The 27,206-nt window shown below is 41.7% G+C and overlaps 1 protein-coding gene across 1 annotated transcript in view; it reads right to left on the bottom strand.

The window, feature by feature from the left end:
* The window catches only part of SPTBN1 (spectrin beta, non-erythrocytic 1), a 200,960-nt gene that overhangs the window by 130,633 nt on the left and 43,121 nt on the right, over window positions 1-27,206 (bottom strand). The window contains exon 2 of the mRNA XM_054021962.1: window positions 7,432-7,628. Within this exon, the coding sequence (XP_053877937.1) occupies window positions 7,432-7,579 (148 nt within the window). The 5' untranslated portion in view covers window positions 7,580-7,628. The remainder of the gene's footprint in view (window positions 1-7,431; window positions 7,629-27,206) is intronic.

Genomic DNA, 27,206 nt, shown 5'->3' with positions numbered 1-27,206 from the left:
TTGAAAAATTTGGGCTAATTCTTTATTAACATCTAGTTGAGAAATGGAGTATTTCGGAGGTGGCATACTTTTCCTAACACTGCTTCCCAAGAATGCGCTATGTGGCAGATGGCATTTGAACCAGTAGGATTATTCACACTGACTACAGAAGCATGGGTTGTGCAGTCGCTAATGCCTGCAGCAGTGCCACTCGTTACTACCATTACTTATAAGGGTGCATAAAGAATCACGATCTGTTCTCTAAGACTAATGCTGGATTTGAGATACACAACAGACTGTTTTGTGATAGGGTAGGATAACAGGGACATGGAGATATGCATTTTATAAAGATCAGTATATTGACAGGAGAAAATTCCACAGACTTAATGATGAATCTCCCTGTATCCATATTCAAATGGTTGTAGCAACCAGAGCTGTTTAATCATTTTAGAAGAAAAGCCATTCTTAACAGCAAAACTGAGCAAAGCGCTCCATTTCTCTAGAAGGGAAATTAAAGACATTGTCCATTTATGGAACATTGACTAAAACTACCCTTTTCATGGATCCTTGTGTTATGGGTCCTAACACAATATATATTTCCTAAGGTTGATATATGGTGCTTGTGATTTTTAAGTTTTTACCTGACTGACACTTCTATCTGTAGAGTAGGTTGAGAGACTATAGATTCTCACTAATCTGATGTTTAATTTGACCTGAAATTTTGAAGCGAGAAATCTCTTCCAAAGTTTAATCTAATGTGTTTCTAAAAAGCCTACTGTCGTTAAATCATAGCGCTATGAGCATGTTTGGAAAACAATTTCTTTCCTAAGATTTAATAATGGGAAATACCATTGGTTACAAGGCCCTACATTTATTTTGTTGGAATCTAGCGCTATACCACTTGGCAGACTGGTCAGTCCTGCAAGAGCGAATACAATTTTGTCCATCCAAAGAGGGATCAGGGTGTCAGCATCCTATCACAAGGATCAGAAGAACTAAAGTTAATAAACATTTGTCTGGCAATGACAGCCTACTGGGGCATGCCTTGTGTACGAAGGTGTCAAGGTACAAATCTTAGTCAAATATGTCTTTTGATTATCCTGTCACTTCAGAGAAAGAGCGATGTCTTTAAAAAGCTACATGTTCCTGGGTGATCTTTAGCTGTAGTTATCTAGGGCTCCTGTCATTCATGTGTCACTTCAGAAAAGAAAAATGTTGCCATCGGGAGATGGCCAAATTGGAAAAGGAGCCTGCTTTATAATCTGTTGACCTGCTCTGATCCGGAACATCCAGAAAGAGCCAGTGTCCATCTAAATTCAATTTGCTAGCAGACAGTGAGAAGCTAGCAGGTGGGTGAAATATTTTCAGAGATAGAAAAGATTATTTGATTAAAAAACACAAAAGGAAAGAGAAGAACTCTCTTTCTCTGGTGAAGTTGTGTACCAAAGCCCAATGAAATCAGTGGAAACACTTGCATTGACTTCAATGGGCACTGGATTGGGTCCTAGAATACCCCTGCTCTTGTGTTCTAGAACACCTCTGAACCTTGTAGAGTATCATTTAAAGGTTCTGAACTGATGTGGGGAGAGAATGGATGATTTGAATATATTTTACTTATCTTTAACTTTTATCATAACAAAGGCCTAGAATTCTCCTCACCATCTCCTCCATCACTGGAGATAGCTAAAATTGGGTGGATAATTAGCAGTTCAAAGTTTAGGCTTAATGGAAGAGGAACAGGTCAACAAAACCATCCCATATACTACCCAGATTAATAAGAGAACAGTGAGGATATACAGTCCTAGACTGATGGAGGATTAATTTTTGGCCAAAGTGTTGTCTGTTGGTAACAGTGAATTCTGCTGCATCAGAAGAAGCAAAATTATGTATAAGTATTTTCTTTCAAGAGTGCAGGGTCTTGTTGTCAACAATAATGGCTCCCATTACTATATGCTTGGTCATAAAGATGAGCAAGTTATAGTGCCACAGGACTCTGTTGCTTTTTACAGATCCAGACTAACATGGCTACCCCTCTGATACTTGAATGATTATCTAGTCTGACCAGCTGCACAACACAGCAATAGGATTTTATCCAGCGATTCCTGCATCTAGCCCAATAACTTATGACTGAACTAGTGCATATCTTTCAGAAAAAGAACTAGTCTTGGTTTAAAGACCTCAATCCACCACATGCCTTATTTGTCTGCTCCAATAGTTAACTACCCTCACCCCCTGTTAAAAATCTGAAACTGCCTGTCTGCCTGGTGAGACTGAAGAAAGGTCATCCATCAGGTAGAGTGCCTGCAGTATTGGTTCAGACTATAACTAGAACCTTTGATCTGAAATAAAGCTCTGTGATGCCAGTATTTCAAGCAGTGCTGCACCAGTGGAAGGAACAAGCCAAGTCTCTGGCTAAGGCTACACTACAGCTTAAGTCAACATAAATTATGTTGCTCAGGGGTGTGAATTAGCCTGAGCAGCATAACTTACGCTGCCTTAAGCACTGGTGTGGACAGTGCTATGTTGGTGGGAGAGCTGCCGCCACTCACTGGGGGTAGATTAAGTCAACAGGAGAGCTCTCTCCCATCGGCTTAAAGTGGCTACACAGACAGCATCAGTGCAGCTGCGCTGCTGTAAACTCTCTAGTGTAGCCATAGCCTCTTGCCACAAGGTGCTCACAATGCCAACAAGAAAATGCAAAGTCAAAGAGGTAAAAGTGTATAAAAATTATAATGGTGAGTAATGCACATAAAAACCTAATCAATTCCCCTACTAGAGAAGTGAGTATATTTAAATATAGCTGCATATCAAATCTGCTCTGCTTTGAAACTGGTGTTTCTTTTAGATTATCTGAATTATTTAAGCACCTACTTATATATCCTTTAAGTGATTGTTTCATGTTTATTATTTATTATTTAGATAGGGTGTGATCTAGCTGTCATGGAAGTCAATGAAGCAACTGATTTCAATGGGAGCTATATCAGGTGCCTAATTCCTGCTAGTAATATTTGTAAGAAAAATACCATCAAATCTACCGGATAAAAGTAAAACGCAGAGTATTGTATCTTGGTAGTAGTAAAATGCAATTTGCTCATGTAATGTCAAACTTTAAAGGTCACAGGACCTGATTCTGATCTCATACTGGAATCACTGCTGATTTGAGTCAGTGTCACTTAGATCAGAATCAGGCCCTAATTTTTAAAAAAATTTAGTTAAAAAAAAAATCTCACCATTTCCGGGCAGACATTTACCTTATAACTTCAATTTCACACTGTGCTGATGTAATCTGTGAGTGCCAAAAAAAATACAGGTCTTCTGAAAGTAACAAAGTTTAGAATTAAGACCCAGTCCTTCATCCCTTTCATGAGTAGTTCTTCTGAAGTCAACAGGTTAATCACATGAGTAAGAGCTGCAAGATCTGGCCTTTATTTAGCTGCATGAACTATTTCATATTCCTGTTACCTAGCTCTAAGCCTGATCCTGCACGATACTTAGAAACATCTAGGTGATGTGAGCCCTCAACTCCCATTGACTTCAATAGGTGGAGTGAGGGCGCGCAGCACCTTTCAGGATTTGTCCCGGAGTTTGGTTCTAATGAATAAAAGCAGAGAGTACCTATACCTTGCCAAAGTAAATTTTATAAATAAAATATTTTAAGACATTAACAATTGTTATATTTGTAATTGTTCTTCTAATCAAAATTCCAATGACCAGGAACCTCAACACATTTTGAGCCATTTTCCCTGCTCACAGTATGTCCCACACTACTGAGGCATTTTGTTCAGAGGTCAGGAATGTGGGCATGCTACCATGGGATTCAGGAAATCATTTACAGAAAGCATAAAAATTACTTTGCAGTATAGTACCTCAGAGCTAAGAGGGCATGACATAATATCTTTGCTACTCAAACATACTTGGTTAATGTGTAACCTTTAATATGCAATAATCACATGCCTTTAAACAAAAAATAAAATAAGTCAAATACAATTTTCATGATGATCAGAATGTAGTTAGAAAGGAGACAGCATGGATTTTAGAAACGTTTATTAATTTAGATAATTTTACATCTTCATCAGAACTTACTATTGATAGCAAAAGCCTCAAAATATAGCATTTCTCCATTTAAGGACAGCTTAAGTGTTTTAAACCTTGCTAAGAGAAGAGATTGTGAAACTGTGAAAGTTATACTGTCCTTCAGATTCCTTTAGGATCTAGAAATTAATGTTGCTGGCTGTGTTGTACATTATAGGACCATGAATCAAAATAATTTGAATATGCAGCCAAAATTTTAAAAACTGTAAAGATTCCCATCTAATGTATGTAACTGAAGTAGTTTTGATTTCTAGACTTACTTCCATAGCAGACTAGTCAAAACATTGCTTTAAATTTAGTCAGAAGTTATATTCTAGATGAGAAGGGCATGTGCATGAGCCATCAGAGACCACCTACCTTGTAAAAAACGTAAATCACAGTGGCTAAGAGTGACATTTCATAACAGAAACAACAAGGAGTCTGGTGGCACCTTAAAGACTAACAGATTTATTTGGGCATAAGCTTTCGTGAGTAAAAGCCTCACTTCTTCGGATTCTTCCAGACCGTCATCCAGACGACCAGGAGAACGCAGAAGCAGTGCTCGATAGCGTGGCTCGACCTGGCCAACGCCTTTGGGTCCATCCCCCATAACAGTTTATTCAGAAAGTTAATGTAAGAATGAAACCGGTACTACTGCACTCTGGACTCTGACTGTGTGCATTTGGATAAACAAACTGAATAAAAACTGTTATCAGTTACTCCAATGTAAATCTGGAATAACTCCACTGATTTCACTGGAATTACTCTTGTTTAATACTGGTGTAACTGACAAAAGAATTTGGCCTTCTGTTGTCTTGTTTTTTAAGCAGTAGGTCCATATTTCTCAAAAATATAATGTGTCTCTCTTCTGTACACTGGAGATAGGAACTTATTTTGAGTTGCAGGACAAGTTTATTCACCCATTGAAGTATTCTGTGAAGAATGGGTAAAAACATTCTGTTTCAACAATGGTATATGTGAAAAACTGTTTAAAAATATCAAGCATCTACATGTATTTCCAAGACAACGATTAGAAATGTTACATTTTAAAGTGTACCTATAACATTCAGCAGACAGTATAATCTAGCCAAATAATCACACTGGTTAAGTCCCTCCTTTTCAAAGAATTCAAATCATTCAGGGGAACTGACTCAGGCTGCCTGAAAATTTTCACTTTCAGGCTCTGGGAAAGGAAAGTTAAATCACAGCAAGGTATTCGGGAACGCCCATTGACAACAGTGGGCAATGAATGAGGCAGTTGGTATTGTTAAAGTGCATTAAGGAGCCTCTTCCTTTACACTCTTTGCATGGACATGATAAGGTTGCAAATAGGCCAGAATGGACCAAAATAGAAGCTACCCACAGCCTGCCATTAGCAGATCAACCTCTCTAGCTTGTTCCAAGGATAGTACAGTATATGAGCTCTTCAAATTTAGTACAGTACTAAATGTATCCCTATTAGGCCATCAATATTGAGGAAATGGGGAAACAAAAGAAAATACGGTAATAATATTTTTATAATCATCAGTGACCAAAAGTACATAATATAAAGCCAGGTTTGGTATCAAGGTAGATAGAAAGCTGGCTAGATCGTCAGACTAAATGGGTAGTGATCAATGGCTCAATGTCTAGATGGCAGCCAGTATCAAGCGGAGTGCCCCAGGGGTCGGTCCTGGGACCGATTTTGTTCAACATCTTCATTAATGATCTGGATGATGGGATGGATTGCGTTCTCAGCAAGTTCATGGATAACACTAAGCTGGAGGAAGAGGTAGATACACTGGAGGGTAGGGATAGGTCCAGAGTGACCTAGGCAAACTGGAGGATTGGGCCAAAAGAAATCTGATGGGGTTCAATAAGGACAAGTGCAAGTCTTGCACTTAGGATGGAAGAAACCCATGCACTGCTACAGGCTGGGGACCAACTGGCTAAGCGGCAGTTCTACAGAAAAAGACCTGGGGATTACAGCGAATGAGAAGCTGGATATGAGTCAACAGTGTGCCCTTGTTGCCAAGAAAGCTAACGGGATATTGGGCTGCATTAATAGGAGCACTGCCAGCAGATAGAGGGCTCGGCACTGGTGAGGCCACATCTGGAGTATTACATCCAGTTTTGGGCCCCCCACTACAGAAGGATGTGCACAAATTGGAGAGAGTCCAGCAAAGGGCAACGAAAATGATTAGGGGGCTGGGGCACAAGACTTACAAGGAGAGATTGAGGGAACAGGGCTTACTTAGTCTTCAGAAGAGAAGAGTGAGGGGGGAATTTGATAGCAGCCTTCAACTACCTGAAGGGGGATTCCAAAGAGGATGGAGCTAGGCTGTTCTCAGTGGTGGCAGATGACAAAACAAGGAGCAATGGTCTCAAATTGCAGTGGGAGAGGTCTAGGCTGGATATTAGGAAACACTATTTCACTAGGAGGGTGGTGAAGCACTGGAATGGGTTACATAGGGATGTGGTGGAATCTCCATCCTTAGAGGTTTTTTAAGGCCCGGCATGACAAAGCCCTGGCTGGGATGATTTAGTTGGTGTTGGTCCTGCTTTGAGCAGGGGGTTGGACTAGATGACCTCCTGAGGTCTCTTCCAACCCTGATATTCTATGATTCTATCATCTAGCACTTTAAAGACTAAGCCAGTACATAGAGGGCCAAAACCTGTCTACAACTACTTCCATGCAACACCAATGAAATCAAGCAGGTTAAATGGGTGTAAAATGAGCAGAGAATCTGACCCTCAGTATGTCAGTTATTCAGTCTGAATCTCAATCTCCTACTCCTCAGGCTAGCAGAGGTTGGAGAGGGGTATTGTTTCCATGCCAGCTTTTATGGGCTGATTTGGAGAGGAAACTGTTCTGAAATGGGCCTGGTCAGTGCTTAATTTGTCCCAGAGTTTGCCAGGGCTGAGCCCCGGCACCTCCAGGCTTGGCAGTTCATAGCCCCGGCACATCTGGGCTTGCTGCATCAGTTATGAATGTAAAAAAATTGCTTTAGCCCTGGCATCTCTTTTATTACAAATTAAGCACTGGACTGGGTTCATACATGGCAAGGAAGAACTGTAGTTCCAAGTGGGACCCACTGCTGAGGGCATGTCATAAAGGCCCTACAATGGTAGTATTCTCCTCCCAAAACACTACACATTAAATAAATAAGGTCTTTTACTCAATTATATTAGAGTTTTGAGTCTTGGGCTTTGGTGCTTTCAGGCTGACAATATAATGTTTTTAACAGGGGCAAATACATGCAAAATTCAAGGAGGAATATTTTAAAAACCTTGGAGTATCACAACAAGCAATAATTCACTCGTATCACATCAGATTTCTACTGAATGGAAATCTTTTTTTGTTACCTACTTGCACTGAGTTCTCATCACTTGAATGCTTACCAGCTAGAGCCTTAATACGGGATCGCTCAAACAGTCGTGCAGAACTATTTTCATTGTCCCAGTCATCGACATCCCAGCGGTTATTCACATCACTGTATTGCTGTTGGATTTCAATATTGTCATAGTCTGTCGCTACTGTTGTTGTCATCTTGAACCTTCTTAACCTATCCTTGGCATCAGCTTCTCCTTAAACAGCTCTGTAGAAAGGAAAAAATAGGGTGGTCGCTTAGAACTATACGCATAAATTGAAAAGACGCAATAAGATTCAAACTCAGGACTTTCGGCTTCAAAGTCACTGGCTTCCACTCAGTAAACCGACGAAACGGCTCCAATATAGTTCAGAAGTCTTAGCAGCCTACCACTCCTTCTGAAATCCACTGAATAACGTTTACTTCCAGTAAAAAATAAATAGGGTCATCATGACTCACAACAAAGGGAATGGAACATGCTAAATGGCACAATAAGATATTTCCATAGTTATTTTCAAAGGGAATTTGTTTGCATTTTACAGCTGTGAAACATGACTGTAAAACATGAACTCTAGATGTGTTAGGTACAAAAAACCTAATGTGCAAAAAAAGACCTAGACACATTTCCAAAAAGGTGCAGACTCATGTCAAAAAGTAAAAACACACTCATGTAAACTCATTAGATGAGTGTTTTGACAAGCAGGAATATTTAATATGAAGATGAAGAAACATTACTTTCTGCATATGTAAAGTCTGATCAAATGACTATCACAGGGAATTAACCTGGAATCCTGTCCAGTGACATACAGCACTAACCACCATTTCCTTGTACTTATTTCAGCAACAAAATGGTAGCATACCAATCGTTACGTACTATAAATAATCCATTAGGCTGTTATCCTGCAATCAGCAGGATGGTATCTAGCACATCTCTACTGTGTTCCATCCAAGGATCTTAAAACATTTTACAAGCATGACTAAGGTCTGCAGTATACTTCTAACACAAGCTCACTGATGCCATCACAGGAACAAAGTAAGGAAGGAATCAGCCCTCCATAGGCAAGGGGGGAGGCGGGGGGAGGGAGAGCGGGATCATAATTTTCTACTGGTGCTATACCAACAGCATATTTATTACGCACCTTGTGTCAGTGGCCACAGTGTTGGGTAATCGAGTCCAGGCTCTACTCACTCCCCTGCCCACCTACTTGGGCTGGAGTCCTGAGTTTGCAGTAACAGTTTACCCCTGTGCACCCAAACCTAAGGCCCAGGGAGACTGTGCAGGGATATAAACAGGTTCTTACTTCTCATTTATGCCTCTCTGTGGATGTGCTGCCTTGCACCTCTGGGGAGATGCAGATGTAACATCTGCTCTTGATTAGAAAAGAAAAGTACCGTACTTTGCTAGGGAAAAGTACATCAGTTACAAACAAACTGTGCATATGTGGACTGAATATTTCTAATGAACTGGGCCCAAAATATTTGCTGTAAGCCTTTAAATAATTATGTACAGGATAAAAAATAAATATAAAATCAAGTGCACCATTTCCCGTCATAAAGCAACGACACTGATAAAAGCTATACTCATAAAAATATGAAAAAGAGGGTCAGGGCATGAGGAAATCCAATACAAATAGGGTGACCAGATGTCCCAATTTTATAGGGACAGTCCCGATTTTTGGGTCTTTTTCTTATATAGGCTCCTATTACCCCCCACCCTCGTCCTGATTTTTCACACTTGCTGTCTGGTCACCCTAAATACAAACAATAAAATATGTACTACACAGGCATAGACAATGTCAACAAATTTAAAGAATCTAGTTTAATATATATAAAAATAAAAAGATTCCCCTCCCCTCCACAAATTCTATAAAACAAGACAGGTCATTACATAGCAAACTGATTTTGGACTGAGGCCTGCAGTCCTTTCTCAGGCATTGCATATTAACTTCAATAGGCTTTAGTAAGGATTGCAGGATCAGGCCCAATATTTTAAACACACAAGACCTGACTATGACATAGAGACATATCTTACATTTTTTAAAGCTTATCATGCCATAACAAAAGCAACATTAGGCATCAGGATGTTTATATGAGGATTTAGCTCTACAGAGAAATATGACAAAGTAGAGTTTGACTGTCATTATTGCTAAATCATTATCACACAATAAAGGATCCCAAACAGCATAGTGGTCATTAATAAAGTACGCAACACCTACAGCCAGTGGCCAGTACAGCAAACAAAAACTCCTTGAACAATCTAATGGCAAAGCAAAAGCAACTCAAGACAAGGTCTGGATTTGGCCTAGCTATCTGGTGCCACCTACTGACAAATGAAAATGGAATACAGTAGCATAGCAATCAGAGCAAAGCACTGTTATTAACCTACCTTGAGTTCAAGTTACAAAACCTATTGCTATATATATTTTAAAGGATAGATGTATGGTTTTACTGAGTCCAGGTTCATTCCATCAGCATTTTACATTTTGCAGCTGACAAAAAATCCATCTCAATGGAACACAAATTGAACTTTACTGTTCTCTGAATGAGATGTGCTTGCTTTCCAGCCAAATATCCTAGAATAAAAAGTGTGGTTAATTTCCCCCACCAATCCCTGGAGATTTCCAGCACAATCTCCTTATTTTACACAGAGATAGCTAGTGGTTATATAAGATACTGTTACTGGAGCATGTTTGTGAGCTATGTGACCTTTACAAAAGGTGGGAAGGAATCAGTTCTGTTATTCTAAGCTGCCAACAGATGAAAGAATATGAAACAAGCTGTTCTGGGAAGGCCTTTTAAAAAAATCATACTCCCTCATTTATGGCATTTTACCTTTTGGGGCCAACACTTTCCAGCAGAAAACTCTGAAAATAGATATTTTTCAGCCTGAGCAACTTAAAGCTGTTTCTGCCCACGTCAATAAACAGACACAGAAAAGGATGAAAAAAGCCTGATTAGTCCTCACACTACATGGTAGGAACATTTCTGCAGTAGCACTAGGGGACTGATTCTAATCTCACTTACGTAGGCTCTGGATCAGGCCTTAAGTTTACAGAAAGACTCCCATTGACTTCCATATGCTTTTGATCAGACCTGTACACTGGCATAAATCAGGAATAACTCTACTGAAGTCAATGGAGTTACACTGGTGTAAAACAAGCATAACTGTGACCAGAATCAGGCCTCATATCTTTTACACAGCATCAGATTAGACCAGTCTTAACTGCAAAATCACAGATGTCTTTGATATGAAATGTGTAGTGTAACTTACAACATTCCTTCTGATCCACTAAGAATCATGACTCTTTCCCCCTGAAGTTTCAAATGGAGTTTTTGAAAAGAAGCAATTCAGAATGGAAAAATAAAATTAGTGAACCTTAAGGACTGAACCCGGTTAATTTCTCATAGATGAACTCAGTGGCCTATGGGAACCTATTTCTATATCATCTATATCTACAGATGTGTATACCAAACAGCTGTAACCCTCCTATTCCCTTATTCTCCTTTCTAATTCCGTGGGCCCAATCCATCCCTGGTGCATTCCTGGTAAAGATGCACTTGGTCCATTATTTCAAACCTGCTTGACTGGACGACCTGCATTTTCCTGCTGTTCCAAGAAGATCGATGTAGAAAATAAGCATTTCTAAAAGAAGTGCTTATGTCTGGAATGTAGACTGAGTACCATGGGGACAGGCAGACCAGCAGGTAGAGGAGAGAGACTGCAGAGAAAAAATAAGTGCTTTGCAGGAGAGACTTTGATAACTATGACAGGTTTCAGAGTAGCAGCCCTGTTAGTCTGTATCCGCAAAAAGAACAGGAGTACTTGTGGCACCTTAGAGACTAACAAATTTATTAGAGCATAAGCTTTCGTGGAAATCGTTTCCCTCACTTGCTCTGACATAAGCCATGACTAAGTTATTAGTAATTATTTCTTTTAAATGTCTTGCACTAAAATTTTTAAATATGAAATAATGAAGCAGAAGGAGGCCATACTGTCAGCCTAATCATATGTATCAATACAGGAAGTTTCAGAGCTGTAGCCAGAGACCCAGGGAACAGACATTGTAGAGATCAAAGCCACAGCTAGAGGTTTCCACAGTTCTTTCTAGAGAATTTCAGTATGTTTTTCAGGATATCCACTCTAAACAAATCCACAAAAATCCTTCAGAAAAAAATACAGAACTTACCTAAACAGTATTGCCAACTTCAAGCGATCAAAAATTATGAGTCATACTCCAAAAAATCATGAAATTGGTCCAAAAATCATGACATTTAAAAAAAAAAAAAAAAAAAGAGTACATCATGTTTTTTAGATCCGTTTCTTGATTTTTGAACTCCCCCTGTCCATCCCCACGGTGTGTGCATGTGACAATTAGTATTGCCCACTCTCATTCAACTACTGGATATAGGGTTGGCAACTTTCTGATTGCTGAAAACCAAACACCCTTGCACTGCCCCTTCCCCAAAGCCCACTCCTACCCCGCCCCTTCTTTGAGGCCCCGCCACCACTCATTCCATCCCCCTCCTTCCATTGCTCACTCTCCCCCACTCTCGCTCACTCGCTCATTTTCACCAGCCTGGGGCAGGAGGTTGGGGTGCGGGAGGGCTGAGGCCAATAGGAGCTGCAGAGGTGGCGCCTGCGGGTGGGGGCAGCGCGCAGAGCCGCCTGGCTGCCCCTGCTCCTAGGGGAAGCAGGGACATGTCACTGCTTCTGGGAGCTGTGCAGAGCCAGGGAAGTCTGCGCCTTAGCCCTGCTGCACCACTGACCGGACTTTTCGTCACCCCGTCAGCAATGCTGACAGGAACCACCCAGGCCCCTTTTTGAGTGGGCATTCCGGTTGAAAACCGAACGCCTGGCAACCCTAACTGGATACGGTGACTTTGGCCCCTAATGTAGGAGCTCTCAACCCCACCTGTGCCCATCTCTGGACCAGCAATTGATCCTGTATCCCAGTCCCCCCATCAGTTCTGTCCCCATCCAACCCCCCTCAATTCAGCTCCCCCCCCCAGTTCAGTCCCCATCATCACCATCCCATCAGTTCAGCCCCCTTACCCCACAACCCCCACTGCCCTCAGTTCACTCTCCCAGCACGCACCCCATCTGCTCAGAACCCACCATCAATACAGCCCCCCACCCCATCAGCCCTCATCTGTCTAACTTCCAGCCCCCCGCAGTCCCCAGCCTCACCTCTGCTCCTAAGGATTCTTCAGCCTCCCCAGGACTGGTGGAAGTGCTCCCACATCCCAGGCTGGCAGGGGAGTAGCCGCCTGGAGCTGACAGTTGGAGCCCTGACTGCGCCCGGGGAGGCGGACAGGATTGCTTAGTAAAATTAAGCCTCACTTTTAGAGCTCTCATATGTCAGGATTTTTTTCCCAGTTGATTCAATTGCTTATTTGAGGTTTGGCCCTTCCCTAGAGCCATGAAAATCCAGGGATATTCACAGACCATTCTTGCGGATAGCAGATTGACAACAGATACAACCACACAGGGCTCTACTCACCAGCGGCGCCTGCCCCCCGGCATCCAGCTCAGGCAGCCTGGGGTGCGCAGCGCGCTCGGGGCCAGTGGCTGCGGCTGGGCGGCACATCGGAGTCAGGGCTGTCCAGCACCCACTCACCGCGCCGCTTCCTGTCCAGCAGCTTGGGACCCTCGGGTAGCGCCAGCATCCCCACCATAGCCCGGCAGCACTGGCCGCACTCAGTCCTGGCCCCAGCTCACCAGCTTCTGGGCAGCAGGGCCCGCCCCCACACAGAGATTGGAGCGGGCGGGGCCCCAGCACCCCACCCCTCCGCCCCACTATGCTGCAGCATGCACTGCTGTGGCCATGTACCGTTGTTCACGAGCCCCTGGAAGCAGCACGCGATGCGCTGCTCCTTCCCCCAGCCTGCCCCCACGCCGCCCCTTCTCCTCGAGACCCCACCCTCGCGCTGTCCCTTACCCCCAGTCTCCACCCTCGCGCTGCCTCTTCCCTGCAAGACCCCACTCGCTCCCTTCCTCCCTCCCCTCCCCATAGCCCTTGTGAGATGGCTTCCTGCTGCGGGTGCGGATACAGGTAGAAGACAGCTAGAGGATCGAGAGTCAGATCGCAGGTTGATACTGGCGGATGCAGATCAGATGCGGATCCACATTTTTGTGTCCTTGAAGGGCTCTACCCTTCCCCTCTTCTTTATACCGCAGATGAAGTTTCTCTTCCCTGCTGGGGTGTAGCTACATTGTCTCTTCTCTGAACTTGTTGGCTTGATAGCTTTGTTTATCTGATATGTAAATTAATTCTCATGGTCTCTCAAAGTATTTTGGAAGTAACTGCCCAGTGGAGAAATCACATTGCTTTGTTCAGGGTGGGGTATCTCCTTTTTGACTGGAAACACATTTTAAGAATGTGCTGCAGCTGAAAAAAAAAAAATCCTGACATTTGAGAGTTCTATCGGAGCACATGAGGGAGTCTTAATTTTACTCAGACATCACAATTCTCATAATCAATTTGCGAGAGTTGGCATGTCTGCCTAAAAAGGGCCAGGGAAGTCTCCTGTTTTTCCTTGTATATTTGTCTGCAGCTTCTTGTGTTTCCAGCTGCAGCCCTGGTCCAATACTGCTCCACTAGGGCAGTGGTTTTCAAACTCTTTTTCTGGGGACTCAGCTGAAGAAAATTGTTGATGCACGTGACCCAACAGTGCTGGGGATGAGGGGTTTGGGATGTGGGAGGGGCTCAGGGCTGGGGAAGAGGGTTGGGATGAGGGCTTCAGGGTACGGTAGGGTGTCAGGGCTCTGGGTGGGAGGTGCAGGCTCTGGGGTGAGACCTGGCATGAGGGGTTTGGGGTGCAGGAAGAGATTCCAGGTTTGGGGGAGGCTCAGGGCTGGGGCAGGGGATTGGGGCGCGGACTTACCTCCGGCGGCTCCCAGTCAGCAGTGCAGCCGGGGTGCACTGTGGACCATGTTGCACCCTGGAAGCGGCCAGCAGGAGGTCTGGCTCCTAGGCAGAGGCGCGCAAGCAGCTCCGTGTGACTCTTGCCCGTGGGCACCGTCCCCCCCCCCAGTTCCCATTGGAGCTGGTTCTCGGGGCAGGGGCAGTGCACGGAGCCCCGTGGCCCCCCTGCCTAGAAGCCAGACCTGCTGCTGGCCGCGTCTGGGACATAGCGTTGTGTCGGAAAAGGTAAGCACTAGCATGCCTTAGCTGGACAGCACCACCAATGGGACTTTTAACGTCCCGGTCGGCGGTACTGACCAGAGCAAGGTGACTCAGTGCCTTACATGCCGCGACCCAACAGTGGGTCTTGACCCATGGTTTGAAAAATACTGCACTAAGGGCTCTGGGGGAGCAAGAGGAAGGTCAATATGAGAATCAGGTGAAGTTTTCAGGTTTCTTATTCTAGAAAAGGAATCCCTGTAGCTCTCCTTAGCTAAAATCTTAAGTCACGTTCCTAAATTATGCCTGTCCCTATTCAAAAACTGGACACAGTATCTTTAAGACAAATAAATATAACATGGGAAAAATATGTTTGACAATACTTTTACAGCTGCAAAAGTACCTACTATGTATCAGAGGGGTAGTCTGTATCCACAAAAACAATGAGGAATCCGGTGGCACCTTAAAGACTAACAGATTTATTTGGGCATAAGCTTTTGTGGGTAAAAAACCCACTTCTTCGGATGCACAGAGAAGTGGGTTTTTTTACCCACAAAAGCTTATGCCCAAATAGAAGTATGTGATCACCATTAATTACTTAAAGCATGATATATTGTCTATAATATTCTCCAAACACATCACAGATGCATGCTGAAAAGACTTAAATATATGTCTTTCAGTGACAGCATGTTACCTTCACTGAAGTTCTGCTCAATAATGGTATTTGCTCAGTTATCCGCTGCTTGATGATTTCAGCAAGATCTTTGTGAGTGCAGAGTTGCTCTACTGAACTATATAGTCAGCACAAAGCAGGACACACTTGTTTTGTTTATCATTAGCTTACTGTAGCATTCTCCAGTCATGTGTAAGGTGCCTGGTAAAACACTTGCAAGAAATACACTATATAATATATGGCACATACTAAAAAGTATTTTTGATAAAGAAAAGATTTAGCTCAAAAATGCAACTTACTTGACTTAAAATATCCTGGCTTTAAGCTGAAATAGCAATTTTAACAATGCAACAGACTTTGTGTACTGAACAGAAAATCAAGTTTAGCTGTCATACACTGTGAGTAGCCAAATACACAGAACTCTAAGGGTACAGTGCTTCCACACTAACAGAACAGTTGATGATCTAATGTAACACTATGGTGTCTACTCCAGCATTCACATAATTACCAGATCAAACCCTTTAATTTCAAAGCATTCTTTAAAATATACTGTATAAAAAGAGTTTCTCTGTTCTTGACATTATCTACAAAAAGATTAAGTGGTTTATAAAAGAGAATCAACTACCAGACAGCATTTCTCTCACACAGCTTTTAAAGACTATTTCCTCCAAGGGGAAGAACTTTTGTATTTACTCTCATAAATATACTGGATTCCGATGCATTATTTATCAGATAACAGAAAATAATTTTATTCAGATCTGAGGAAAGAATTAATTTTAAAAGAAACTCATTGATTACTCACTGTGAATTACACTATTGTGTTTAATAGGATATGATTATAGTGACAATAATTCTGTCATAACCACATCCGGATTTACTTCCTAATACAGTACTTGAATTTATTACGACTAAATTAATTTTACTTTATTTTAACTTTACTTTAAAGAGTTATTATTCCTATGTAAAATGTCCTAAACTATATAGTCAGTCAGTTTCAAGTTACTCTTATTCCCCAAGGATTATCAAGAGATTTTGATTTAACTCAGAGTATTGACTATAATAGGATGACTATGAGCCGCCAATGTGATATGGCCGTTAAAAAAAGCTAATGCGGTCTTGGGATGCATCAGGCGAGGTATTTCCAGTAAAGATAAGGAGGTGTTAGTACCGTTATACAAGGCACTGGTGACACCTCATCTAGAATATTGTGTGCAGTTCTGGTCTCCCATGTTTAAGAAGGATGAATTCAAACTGGAACAGGTACAGAGAAGGGCTACTAGGATGATCCGAGAAATGGAAAACCTGTCTTATGAAAGGAGACTCAAAGAGCTCGGCTTGTTTAGCCTAACCAAAAGAAGGTTGAGGGGAGATATGATTGCTGTTTATAAATATATCAGAGGGCTAAATATCGGGGGTGGGGTGGGGTGGAGAGGAATTATTTAAGATCACTACCAATGTGGACACAGGAACAAATGGATATAAACAGGACATTAGGAAGTTTAGGCTTGAAATTAGACGAAGGTTTCTAACCATTAGAGGAGTGAAGTTCTGGAACAGCCTTCCACGGGGAGTAGTGGACATATCTGACATATCTGGCTTCAAGACTAAGCTTGATAAGTTTATGGAGGGGATGGTATGATGGGATAGCCTAATTTTGGCAATTAATTTATCTTTGATTATTAGCGGTAAATATGCCCACTGGCCTGTGATGGGATGTTAGATGGGGTGGGATCTGAGTTACTACAGAGAATTCTTTCCTGGGTACTGGCTGTTGAGTCTTGCGCACATGCTCAGGGTTTAGCTGATCGCCATATTTGGGGTCGGGAAGGAATTTTCCCAGGGCAGATTGGCAGAGGCCCTGGAGGTTTTTCGACTTCCTCTGCAGCATGGGGCACGGGTAACTTGCTGGAGGATTCTCTTCACCTTGAGGTCTTTAAACCACGATTTGAGGACTTTAATTACTCAGACATAGGTTTGGGGTTTGTTACAGGAGTGGGTGGGTGAGATTCTGTGGCCTGCGTTGTGCAGGAGGTCAGACCAGATGATCATAATGGTCCCTTCTGACCTTAAAGTCTATGATTCTATTATTCTATAACTAGTTATCTTTTGAAGAACCATCTCAAATGATCTCATTACTTATGCAAATTGTCTATTCCCTGACTAACACACTGCTCACCGTATTTTATTTGCTTGACATTCTTACAATAAGCTATGTAGATTGGATGGCTCAGAGGGCTGGAAATGAGATACAAAAACTTCCACCTCTAGGTTACCAGAATAAATTTAGCCAAAGTTGACTGTGACCAAAAACTGTTATCATACATCTGGTGGTCTCCATCCATTTCCTAAATGTCAGATGTATATGTCACAGCAAACAACATCATAACTGGTATTCTTGCTGGCAGTCTCCCCAGAGACGCCAAAGGCTGAATATGCATAGAGTCTGAACTATCCTCGCATGCTTATGGGATGTCCATCTAGGATGGCAGGAAGAAGCTTGCACTTATCTAGCCCATATTGTTCCTCTTGTGTTGATGTACAGAGGACATCAGCCTCTGTGGCTGTCAGTCTGGTTCTTAACAATAAATTCACTTTACCATTTTTAATTTTTTGTAAAGAATAGCTGAATAGCAATTAGACTTTATATTTATAAAGAGTAATATTCAGCTCCCTTCATCCAAGAATAACAAAACATATGTTGGATTTGTTTCTACAACTTGGCACTCTCACAGACTGGCTTCTACTTCTGCAAGATACATATAAGTTGCCTGATCCCAAATGATTTAGAAACACCTTAGGAGAAAGTTGAGGCTGTAAAAAGATCTAAATTAATTTAAAAACAATATTATTAAAATTGCTACAGTTAATTTTAAAAAAAAAATAAACATTTAGGGCCACAACCTGGCAGTTAGTTAACTACATGCTAACATATGCACCTGAAAAACTGGAGACCTTAAAAACCAATTCTACAAAATCTGAAAAGATTCAGTTACATTTCCAACATCATCCTTAACTTGGTTTCCTTACTCTGACAAATGCAACATTTAATTTTGAACAGACCAGTAACAGTCCTGCCCACTTATCCAGGCCAGAAAAAAAATTAATAGTGACCTGTGAATGCATTCTGCACTGGAGATAAGAATCCTTACTGCCCTCATGGTGCAATCTGGATACCACTACATCACAAATACCTACCTCCACTTATGGTCCACATATACAAGACCCCGTCTTTATCCACTACCCTCCATGAGATGGATACTTCACTCTACCCCATTTACCTTTCTAGCATTACTCAGAAACCCCATGATTTAGGTACAGACCAGATATCAGCCTATGCACCACAAACACTTAACTAATGTATACATTTGCAAAATAGGACTGAAATCTCCTTCTTCCAGTTACATGCAGGAAGGGTGTGTATAGGTCATAAAATTACAAATATATGTTCCCATATAAGTAATTGGCATGCCAGGGCTCAAAACACAAACATCTGAAAGCCAGGTAATTCAGAGTTACGGTTCCTCAGAAAATCTTGTTGTTATTGTATCCCCAGGAAATGACCATAGTACATTAGGTACTTTAGCCCACGAGTTTCAGTTTTTGTAGCACTGAAACACCTATGAGTCATCCATCACTCAGGCAAAAGTCCTATTGACTTCAGTGAGTTCAGTAAGGATTTCAGGATTTTGTCCTGGAGGTTCTAGAACAAGCCATTTGAGATATGGGGCACGTTCTCAAGTGGTGTGCATTGGCATAGCTCCAGTGAGATGGATATCTGGCCCACTATATTCCAAAGAATGCATGAAAGAATGCATGAAGATTTTTCCAATAACAGAAGCTTATCAGTTTTCAAACTCTCATATCTACAAGACAACTTTTCCAAGTAAACTCACTTTTTAAAAAATCCTCTCAAGCTAGGAAAACCAGTAGGGAGAAATTTCAGGTGGAAAGTAGCCTTTTGGGGGGAAAGGGGGGGAGAGAGTTAATCAGGGTTGAGGACAAAATCTGGCTCAGAATGGAAAGTTATCATAGTTACAACCTAAGCATGGTTCTACACAGACAAAACACTAACCACATTTTTTTTAAATAAATTAAAGTAAAATACTGTTTGCCTAACTGCTTGCTGCAGCAAGGTACAGAAAGCTGTGCAAGTCAGCCATTTAATGCATTTCTAGTGAGCCATGTTGTTCCATCTCTGCACAGAACATGAACATCTACAGGGATCCCAGCAAAGGCATCATTTCTCAGCTGTACAGTTTGCACCAAATGCTGACACATGCATGAATGCACATAGACCGCACAAGAAATATGTAATTAAGGCCATTTCAGAATACTCTCACTTGAGTAGGGCTGGAATAATATTAAGTCCTTATTATGGGTTTTATGCAAAATTCAGACTATGCAACATCTTTTCCAGTATTTATCAGTTATGTTTTTTTTTTTTTAAATAGTCACTGTCAGTTTGGGGGCATCCAAAGCTACCAAGCCCAACCACCAACTGTAGGATGAGGGAGCATCCACTTATGGTCAGCTCCAAATAATTAATATGGAGCCACAGACCTAAGGTTGTGTATGGGACTGGTAACCCCATTGTCACGTTCTGGGTGCAATCCAGACTGGTGAGGGGTTGTGTCACTGCCTGTCTTGCACTCCTGAGTGCCTCAAAATGCTCTGTTGCTGTGGTTTTCTTGTCTGGATGCTGGAAGGTGAAAACTGGAAAGGCACAATATATGGCTATCAAGGTCCCCAAAGCAACAATCAGAGTAGATGAAGAAACACTAGAAGAAGTAAATCATTTTACCTAGCTATTGAATGAGATGAGCAATGATGGTGATAACATGCTTGATGTCACACAATGAATATCAAAAGCAGCAAACAACTTTCATAAACTTGAAAAGATTTGGAAAAGTGGCATGATTGGCACTAACACAAAAATATGAATTTTTACTACCAGCATAATGTCTTTCCTCCTTTATGGAGCAACTATGGAAATCTACAACAGAAATTGATAAGGAGATCAGCTCCTTCCAAAGTAAATGCCTGTAGGTCTTCAGAGTTCACTGGGAAGAGTTTCTTGCAAAAAACAGAAATTCTAAGTACACCAAATCAACCTAAAGCATCAAACATGGTATAATCATGATGGTGGACATACTTAGGACATGCTTTAAGGGTGCTATCAACACAAATTTCACATCAAGTGATAATATGAACACCACATGGAAAGAGAAAAAAGGGTGATCTAGAGCAGTGGTTCTCAACCAGGGGGCTGGGGCCCACTGGGGGCCCCCGAGCAGGTTTCAGGGGTCCGCCAAGCAGGGCCAGCATTAGACTTGCTGTGGCCCAGGGCAGAAAGCCAAAGCTCCACTACATGGGGCTGAAGCCTGCGGTTCCAAGCCCCGCCACCCAGGTCTGAAGCCAAAGCCTGAGTACATTGGTTCTCCACTTGTAAGGTAACTCCCTTCTCTTCATGTGCCAATATAGATTTATGCCTGTATCTGTAATTTTCACTCCATGCATCTGAAGAAGTGGGTTTTTACCCACGAAAGCTTATGCCCAAATAAATCTGTTAGTCTTTAAGGTGCTACCGGACTGCTCGTTGTGTTTGTGTATACAGACTAACACGGCTACCCCTGTGATGAATGCTCAGAAATTAATGAGGTATGTAGTTCCCATCCACTTCTAAAGCCAATTGAGAGCATATTAAAGGAAGAATACATTGGGTATTTAAAGGACATTTTGGCCAAAAAACAGTTCAGGGGAGATCCAGGCAGGCAGGCACATCTAATCAGTGATCACACAAATATTTCAAGAGACCTCCAATGAAGCTGCTCAATTAATTCCTTCTACACTGTCTCCAGTATGTCCAAACAATACTGCCTTTTCACTCATGGAACGTTTTTGCATCTTGATGGTACGCATCACCCTGGTGGAAACACTATGTTATCCAGCCTTTATTAGAGGCATTTATACTTTTCTTAGGCCTGCTATTCTATAAATCTAAAACTAAATAGGGATTGGAATATGAAATGTAAAAGACTGAGCTAAATATAACTGATTCAATTAACAGAATATAAACTTTAAATGAGAGAGTTTCTCATGCACCCATGCAAATTTATGCTAAAGTAAAATGGTAAACTAGCTGCTTATGATGAAGATTAATGAGGGAAAATGTTGAGAAACCTGATATCTGCTCCACAGTGCTCTAAATGCCAACATTTAATACTTCATTGTTTTAGGAGTCAGTCCCTCAGCGAGGCTCTTCCAAAAGAAGTTCAGAATATGGGGCAATATTTTACAGTAGTATGAACCTTTGTCTTTCAATACCATTAAAAACCCTTTCAATATTCTACATTAGCTCATGGGTCTTCTGGGTTTCAATAAAATACAGTTGACCTTGGAGGAGAGTTCCGGTTTTCTGACTACCATTCTGTTATAGTCAGCTTATGAAAAAGAGAACATCTAACTTGCTTTTTTGAAAACTGGCCTTGAGTTGCTACAGGACTGACCATGAGAGGGGCTGAACATTCGCACTCCCACTGGCTTCAGTAATAGCTGCCAGGAGTTTAGCTCTTCTATGGGCGAAGGCATAAATTTGTGAGTAGATGGAGAAGAATGGAAGAGCCAGAAAGTCTTGATCACATTTGTGAACTTTTCTCAGCAGCAGTCCATGGAGGGCATCAAAAGGCGACATCTAATCTCACTAAGGACCATGTTTCTACCCAACATTTAGACTGCAACACAGATTACAGCGTAAGGCATAAAACCTAAGAAGAGTCATTCCTTAGAAGAAATGAAAGACAAAGAGCTTCACTCCAATGACAAACTATTCCAGCCATTCAATAGTGTGACCACTGTCATGGTATTAATGAAAATACTCCTATGATTAGCAGGTATGTGTTTAAAGCACTATTTTATTCTCTTGTTAAAGAAAAATCACTGAGGGGAGAAGGAGAACTGGGGGAGGGGGGGGAGAATGGAGAGGAGGTTGAAGTATGCTTCATGAAACGAAATGCAGGAATGAGAGTGTTCCTGAGAGATCTTTGTCCCATCTCTTCTAGCTGACAAGAAAATCTAGCAGTGGCTATTATAACTTTTCCCAAAGGAGGATAAACAGACCTGCCTTTCCAGTGTGCTCTGGTAGAAGCCTAATGAAAAAGTGGCTCTGGTAAGAGGGAGTTTTAAACATGGGATCAGCTGAATTAAAGCTAGAGAGTGTAATTCCCTGTAGTCTGGTCAAATTCCTTGGAATCTGAAATCTGATAACTCTTACCTCCTTGCAATATGAACACTGCCAAATAAACAAGCCTGAGGATTCTGCTAGCTCAGGAATTGTTGTAGTTTTAGCATTTATACTCCCACTCTTGAATTCTCACCCTTCCCCAACCTAATTGAGTTACAAGTTTTTCTTCCAACTTTCTTTGATTATTAAGAAAATGGATAACCTGCTGTGTGCCTGAGTGAGTTAGGGACAATACCATGGACTGATTAATGGACCATTAGGCAAATAACCTTCAGAGTGCAGGATCTGGGATACAAAAGAATATTTTTTGTAAAGAATTAGTATTTGACTCTCATAATCAGAAGTTTTAATTTCAGTTTTTAAACACAGACACATTTTTGATAAACAGCCACAATTCTTTAGAATTGAAGGCAAAAGCCCAGCCTAATGGCAGTTATACTAATGCTCCCTTGATTCCCTGCCTGAGTCTGCCTGTGTCTCACTCCCAGACTCAAAAGGGGATTGTAGCACAGTGGGTGGCTCTTTTACTGAAAGACATAACTCACTTTCAATTGCTGCTTTAAAAAAAAAAAAAAAAAAAATCAACTTTCCCATCCAGGTCACAATCCTACAAATTGCCACCACCTCGTCACACATTGCGAGCGCCAGTCCATCTGTTTCTCCTGACACTAGCTCTGCTGTAGTGTTACAATCATCCATCAAGTGGATTGCTGCCACATTTAGGAGACAGGCCTCGTCTGATAGGTATGTAGAATTGATCATTAATTGTCTGTTCCTGGTGCCCTCTTGGTCTGTGACTTTCTGTTATGGTTGTGAAAAAGAGGACTGTAAGGGTATACTGGCCATTTAAGACCAGAAAGAGAAGTCTTGGGGGCCAGGCTTCCCTGTTCCAGGAATTCTGGGGCAGAGACCCAGAAAATGACAGGTGCAGACACTCGGAGAAAGGAAGTGGGCCCAGGGTAACATTTGGTGTCAGGAAAAACCCAGCCTGTTCATTTAAGAACCCAGAAGTTTTATAGTGTAGGACAGGGCAGCCAATATGAACAAGTACTAAAAAGGAGGATAGCCTAAAATCTGCCTCTTCCCTCATAAGAGAGGAACTGCCTGCTAACATCTCCCAGGCCAGGGAGAATGAACCTGAATTGTTTTGATTCTGCCTTCAAATTGTGGGGGAGCAATGGGAAATCCCACCCAGCAGAGGCATGGGGGGAGAAAAGGATAATTTGTGAAGGTTTTTGTTTCAAGTTCAGTGTATTTGAGAGACTTCGCAACCACTCAGGGCAGAGCTGGTGGAAGCAATTTAAAGGCCAGTTGAGAGATGTCAGCTCAGGGTCACAGCCAGCTATATCCATGGCTGGTAAGATTTTGGTTTGCGAACTTCCTTTAAAAAAAAAAAAAAAAGGGTAAATGGAGGAAACATTAAAATATTTAAGTGCAGCATAGGGTTCCCAACCCTCCAGGATTGGCCTGAAGTCTCCAAGAATTAAAGATTAATCATTAATTGAAGATTATGTCATGTGATGAAACCTCCAGGAATCCATCCCAGCAAAATTGGCAACCCTTCCACAGCAGCAAGCATAGGCAGCTGAGCAGCAGCAGGCCCAGGCTGCAGCCCAAGAGGTCAAGCAGCAATTTATGAAGGAGTAACTACAGGCCCAGTAGCAGTTTCAAGAGCACCTCATTAAGCATCCGACTAGATATGTCCCTTCTGTTGAGCTGAGTGCACCTGATGCTCCTACTGCAAGCCCCAGTCCTGAGCTCATTAGACCTGAAGGTCATTTTCAGGTCCTAATTTATCTGGTCTCATATGAACAACTGCCCAGGATATGACCTAGTAAAGGAAGCTGTCCTAGACAGAACTCAGAGAAGGCTCACCAGAGACAGTTCCAGATTTAAAATTTCCCTCTAGGTGTTTGACCCCAAGCGATAGCCCCAAAACAGGGGAGCCTCACTGCCCATTGGCTGAAACTGGCTCAGGGTCACAGCATGCTTCAAGGACTGTACAATTTTTTAGTTACTAACTTATCAAAGAAATAAGAGTTACTGACAGACGTGTAATTTTTGCCTCATCAAGTTTACTTCAAAGAGGCTGATGGCACAATTATTTTCTAGAAAACACCAGTGGGAAGTAGAGTTTCTCTCTATATCCAAGCACTTTGCAAAGTAAGATGAAGAAAAGAACAAGGCAGTCTGAATAAAAATGGTTCCTTTGCACAGATACATGTTAAAAAAAACCTATTCTTATAATTTCTGCATTTATCAGAAAATCTTAATAATTTTCATGTTATTATTAAGGTTGTAGATTAATCGCAGTTAACTCACGCAATTAACTGAAAAAATTAATCTCAATAAAAAAAATTAATCATGATTACCGTATATAATCGTTCATAAGCCGAATATTTTCGGTAAAAAAGTGACTCAAAGAGCGGGGGTTGGCTTATAAACGGGTCTACACCAAAATTTGATGATTTTAAACTCTATGGAATCATTGAATTGAATAATCTAATACATTGTCATTTTGTTTCCCTGGAGCGTCTGCAGGCATGGAGCCCCTCAGCTCCCTGTAGCCGCAGTTCGCCATTCACAGCCAATGGGAGCTGTGGGAAGTGCCTGTGGCCGCAGGGAGCTGAGGGGCTCAATGCCTGCAGATGCTTCAAATAAACAAAACGTCCAAACCCACCAGCGGCTTACCCTGACGGGCCGGGAGCCAAAGTTTTCCAACACCTGAAATATAGGGTCAGCTTATGAAAGGGTCATACAGTTTTTGCTATTTTTACCTATCCTTTTTGGGGGGTCGGCTTATAAACGAATGGGCTAATGAATGAGTATTTCAGCTTTAATCGCACTGTTAAAACAATAGAATACCCATCAAAATTTATTAAATATTTTTTGGCGTTTTTCTACATTTTCAAATATATTGATTTCAATTACAACACAGAATACAAAGTGTACACTGCTTACTTTAATTTATTATATTTATTACAAATATTTGCACTGTAAAAATGACAAAAGAAACAGTATTTTTCAATTCACCTCATACAAGTACTGTAGTGTAATCTCTTTATTGTGAAAGAGCAACTTACAAATGTAGGTTTTTTTTGTTACATAACTGTACTCAAAAACAAAACAATGCAAAATTTTAGAGCCTACAAGTCCACTCAGTCCTACTTCTCATTCAGCCAATCGTTAAGACAAACAAGTTTGTTTACATTTACGGGAGATAGTGTTGCCCACTTCTTATTTACAATGTCACCAGAAACTGAGAACAGGCATTCACATGGGACTTTTGGAGCCGTCACTGCGAGGTACCTACATGCCAGATATGCTAAACATTCGTATGCCCCTTCATGCTTCAGCCGCCATTCCAGAGGACATGATTCCATGCTGATGACGCTCATTAAAAAAAGAATGCATTAATTAAATTTGTGACTGAACTCCTTGGGGGAGAATTGTATGTCTCCAGCTCTGTCTTACCCACATTCTGCCATATATTTATTGTTATAGTAGTCTCGGATGATGACTCAGCACATTATTCATTTTAAGAACACTTTCACTGCAGAATTGACAAAACACAAAAAAGGTACCTAGAGATTTCTAAGGATAGCTCCAGCACTTATAGATTCTGGGACTGGAAGGGATCTTGAGAGGTCATCGAGTCCAGTCCCCTGCCCGCATGGCAGGACCAAATACTGTCTAGACAATCCCTGATAGACATTTATCTAACCTACTCTTAAATATCTCCACAGATGGAGATTCCACAACCTCCCTAGGCAATTTATTCCAGTGTTTAACTACCCTGACAGTTAGGAACTTTTTCCTAATGTCCAACCTAAACCTCCCTTGCTGCAGTTTAAGCCCATTGCTTCTTGTTCTATCCTTAGAGGCTAAGGTGAACAAGTTTTCTCCCTCCTCCTTATGACACCCTTTTAGATACCTGAAAACTGCTATCATGTCCCCTCTCAGTCTTCTCTTTTCCAAACTAAACAAACCCAATTCTTTCAGCCTTCCTTCATAGGTCATGTTCTCAATTTAATCATTCTTGTTGCTCTTCTCTGGACCCTCTCCAATTTCTCCACATCTTTCTTGAAATGCGGTGCCCAGAACTGGACACTATACTCCAGCTGAGGCCTAACCAGAGCAGAGTAGAGCAGAAGAATGACTTCTCGTGTCTTGCTCACAACACACCTGTTAATACATCCCAGAATCATGTTTGCTTTTTTTGCAACAACATCACACTGTTGACTCATATTTAGCTTGTGGTCCACTATAACCCCTAGATTCCTTTCTGCTGTACTCCTTCCTAGACAGTCTCTTCCCATTCTGTATGTGTGAAACTGATTTTTTTTTCCAAAGTGGAGCACTTTGCATTTGTCTTTGTTAAACTTCATCCTGTTTAACTCAGACCATTTCTCGAATTTGTCCAGATCATTTTGAATTATGACCCTGTCCTCCAAAGCAGTTGCAATCCCTCCCAGTTTGGTAACATCCGCAAACTTAATAAGCATACTTTCTATGCCAATATCTAAGTCGTTAATGAAGATATTGAACAGAGCCTGTCCCAAAACAGACCCCTGCGGAACCCCACTTGTTATGCCTTTCCAGCAGGATTGGGAACCATTAATAACAACTCTCTGAGTACGGTTATCCAGCCAGTTATGCACCCACCTTATAGTAGCCTCACCTAAATTGTATTTGCCTAGTTTATCGATAAGAATATCATTCGAGACCGAGGTTGATCCAAGGTTTATGAATCTGAAGTGCCTTCAAAA

This window comes from Malaclemys terrapin, chromosome 3, assembly GCF_027887155.1.
Source record: "Malaclemys terrapin pileata isolate rMalTer1 chromosome 3, rMalTer1.hap1, whole genome shotgun sequence".
Classification (NCBI taxonomy): Eukaryota; Metazoa; Chordata; order Testudines; family Emydidae; genus Malaclemys; species Malaclemys terrapin.
The sequence above is the reverse complement of the archived record's forward strand: the minus strand, read 5'-3'. Positions and strand labels throughout refer to the sequence as shown.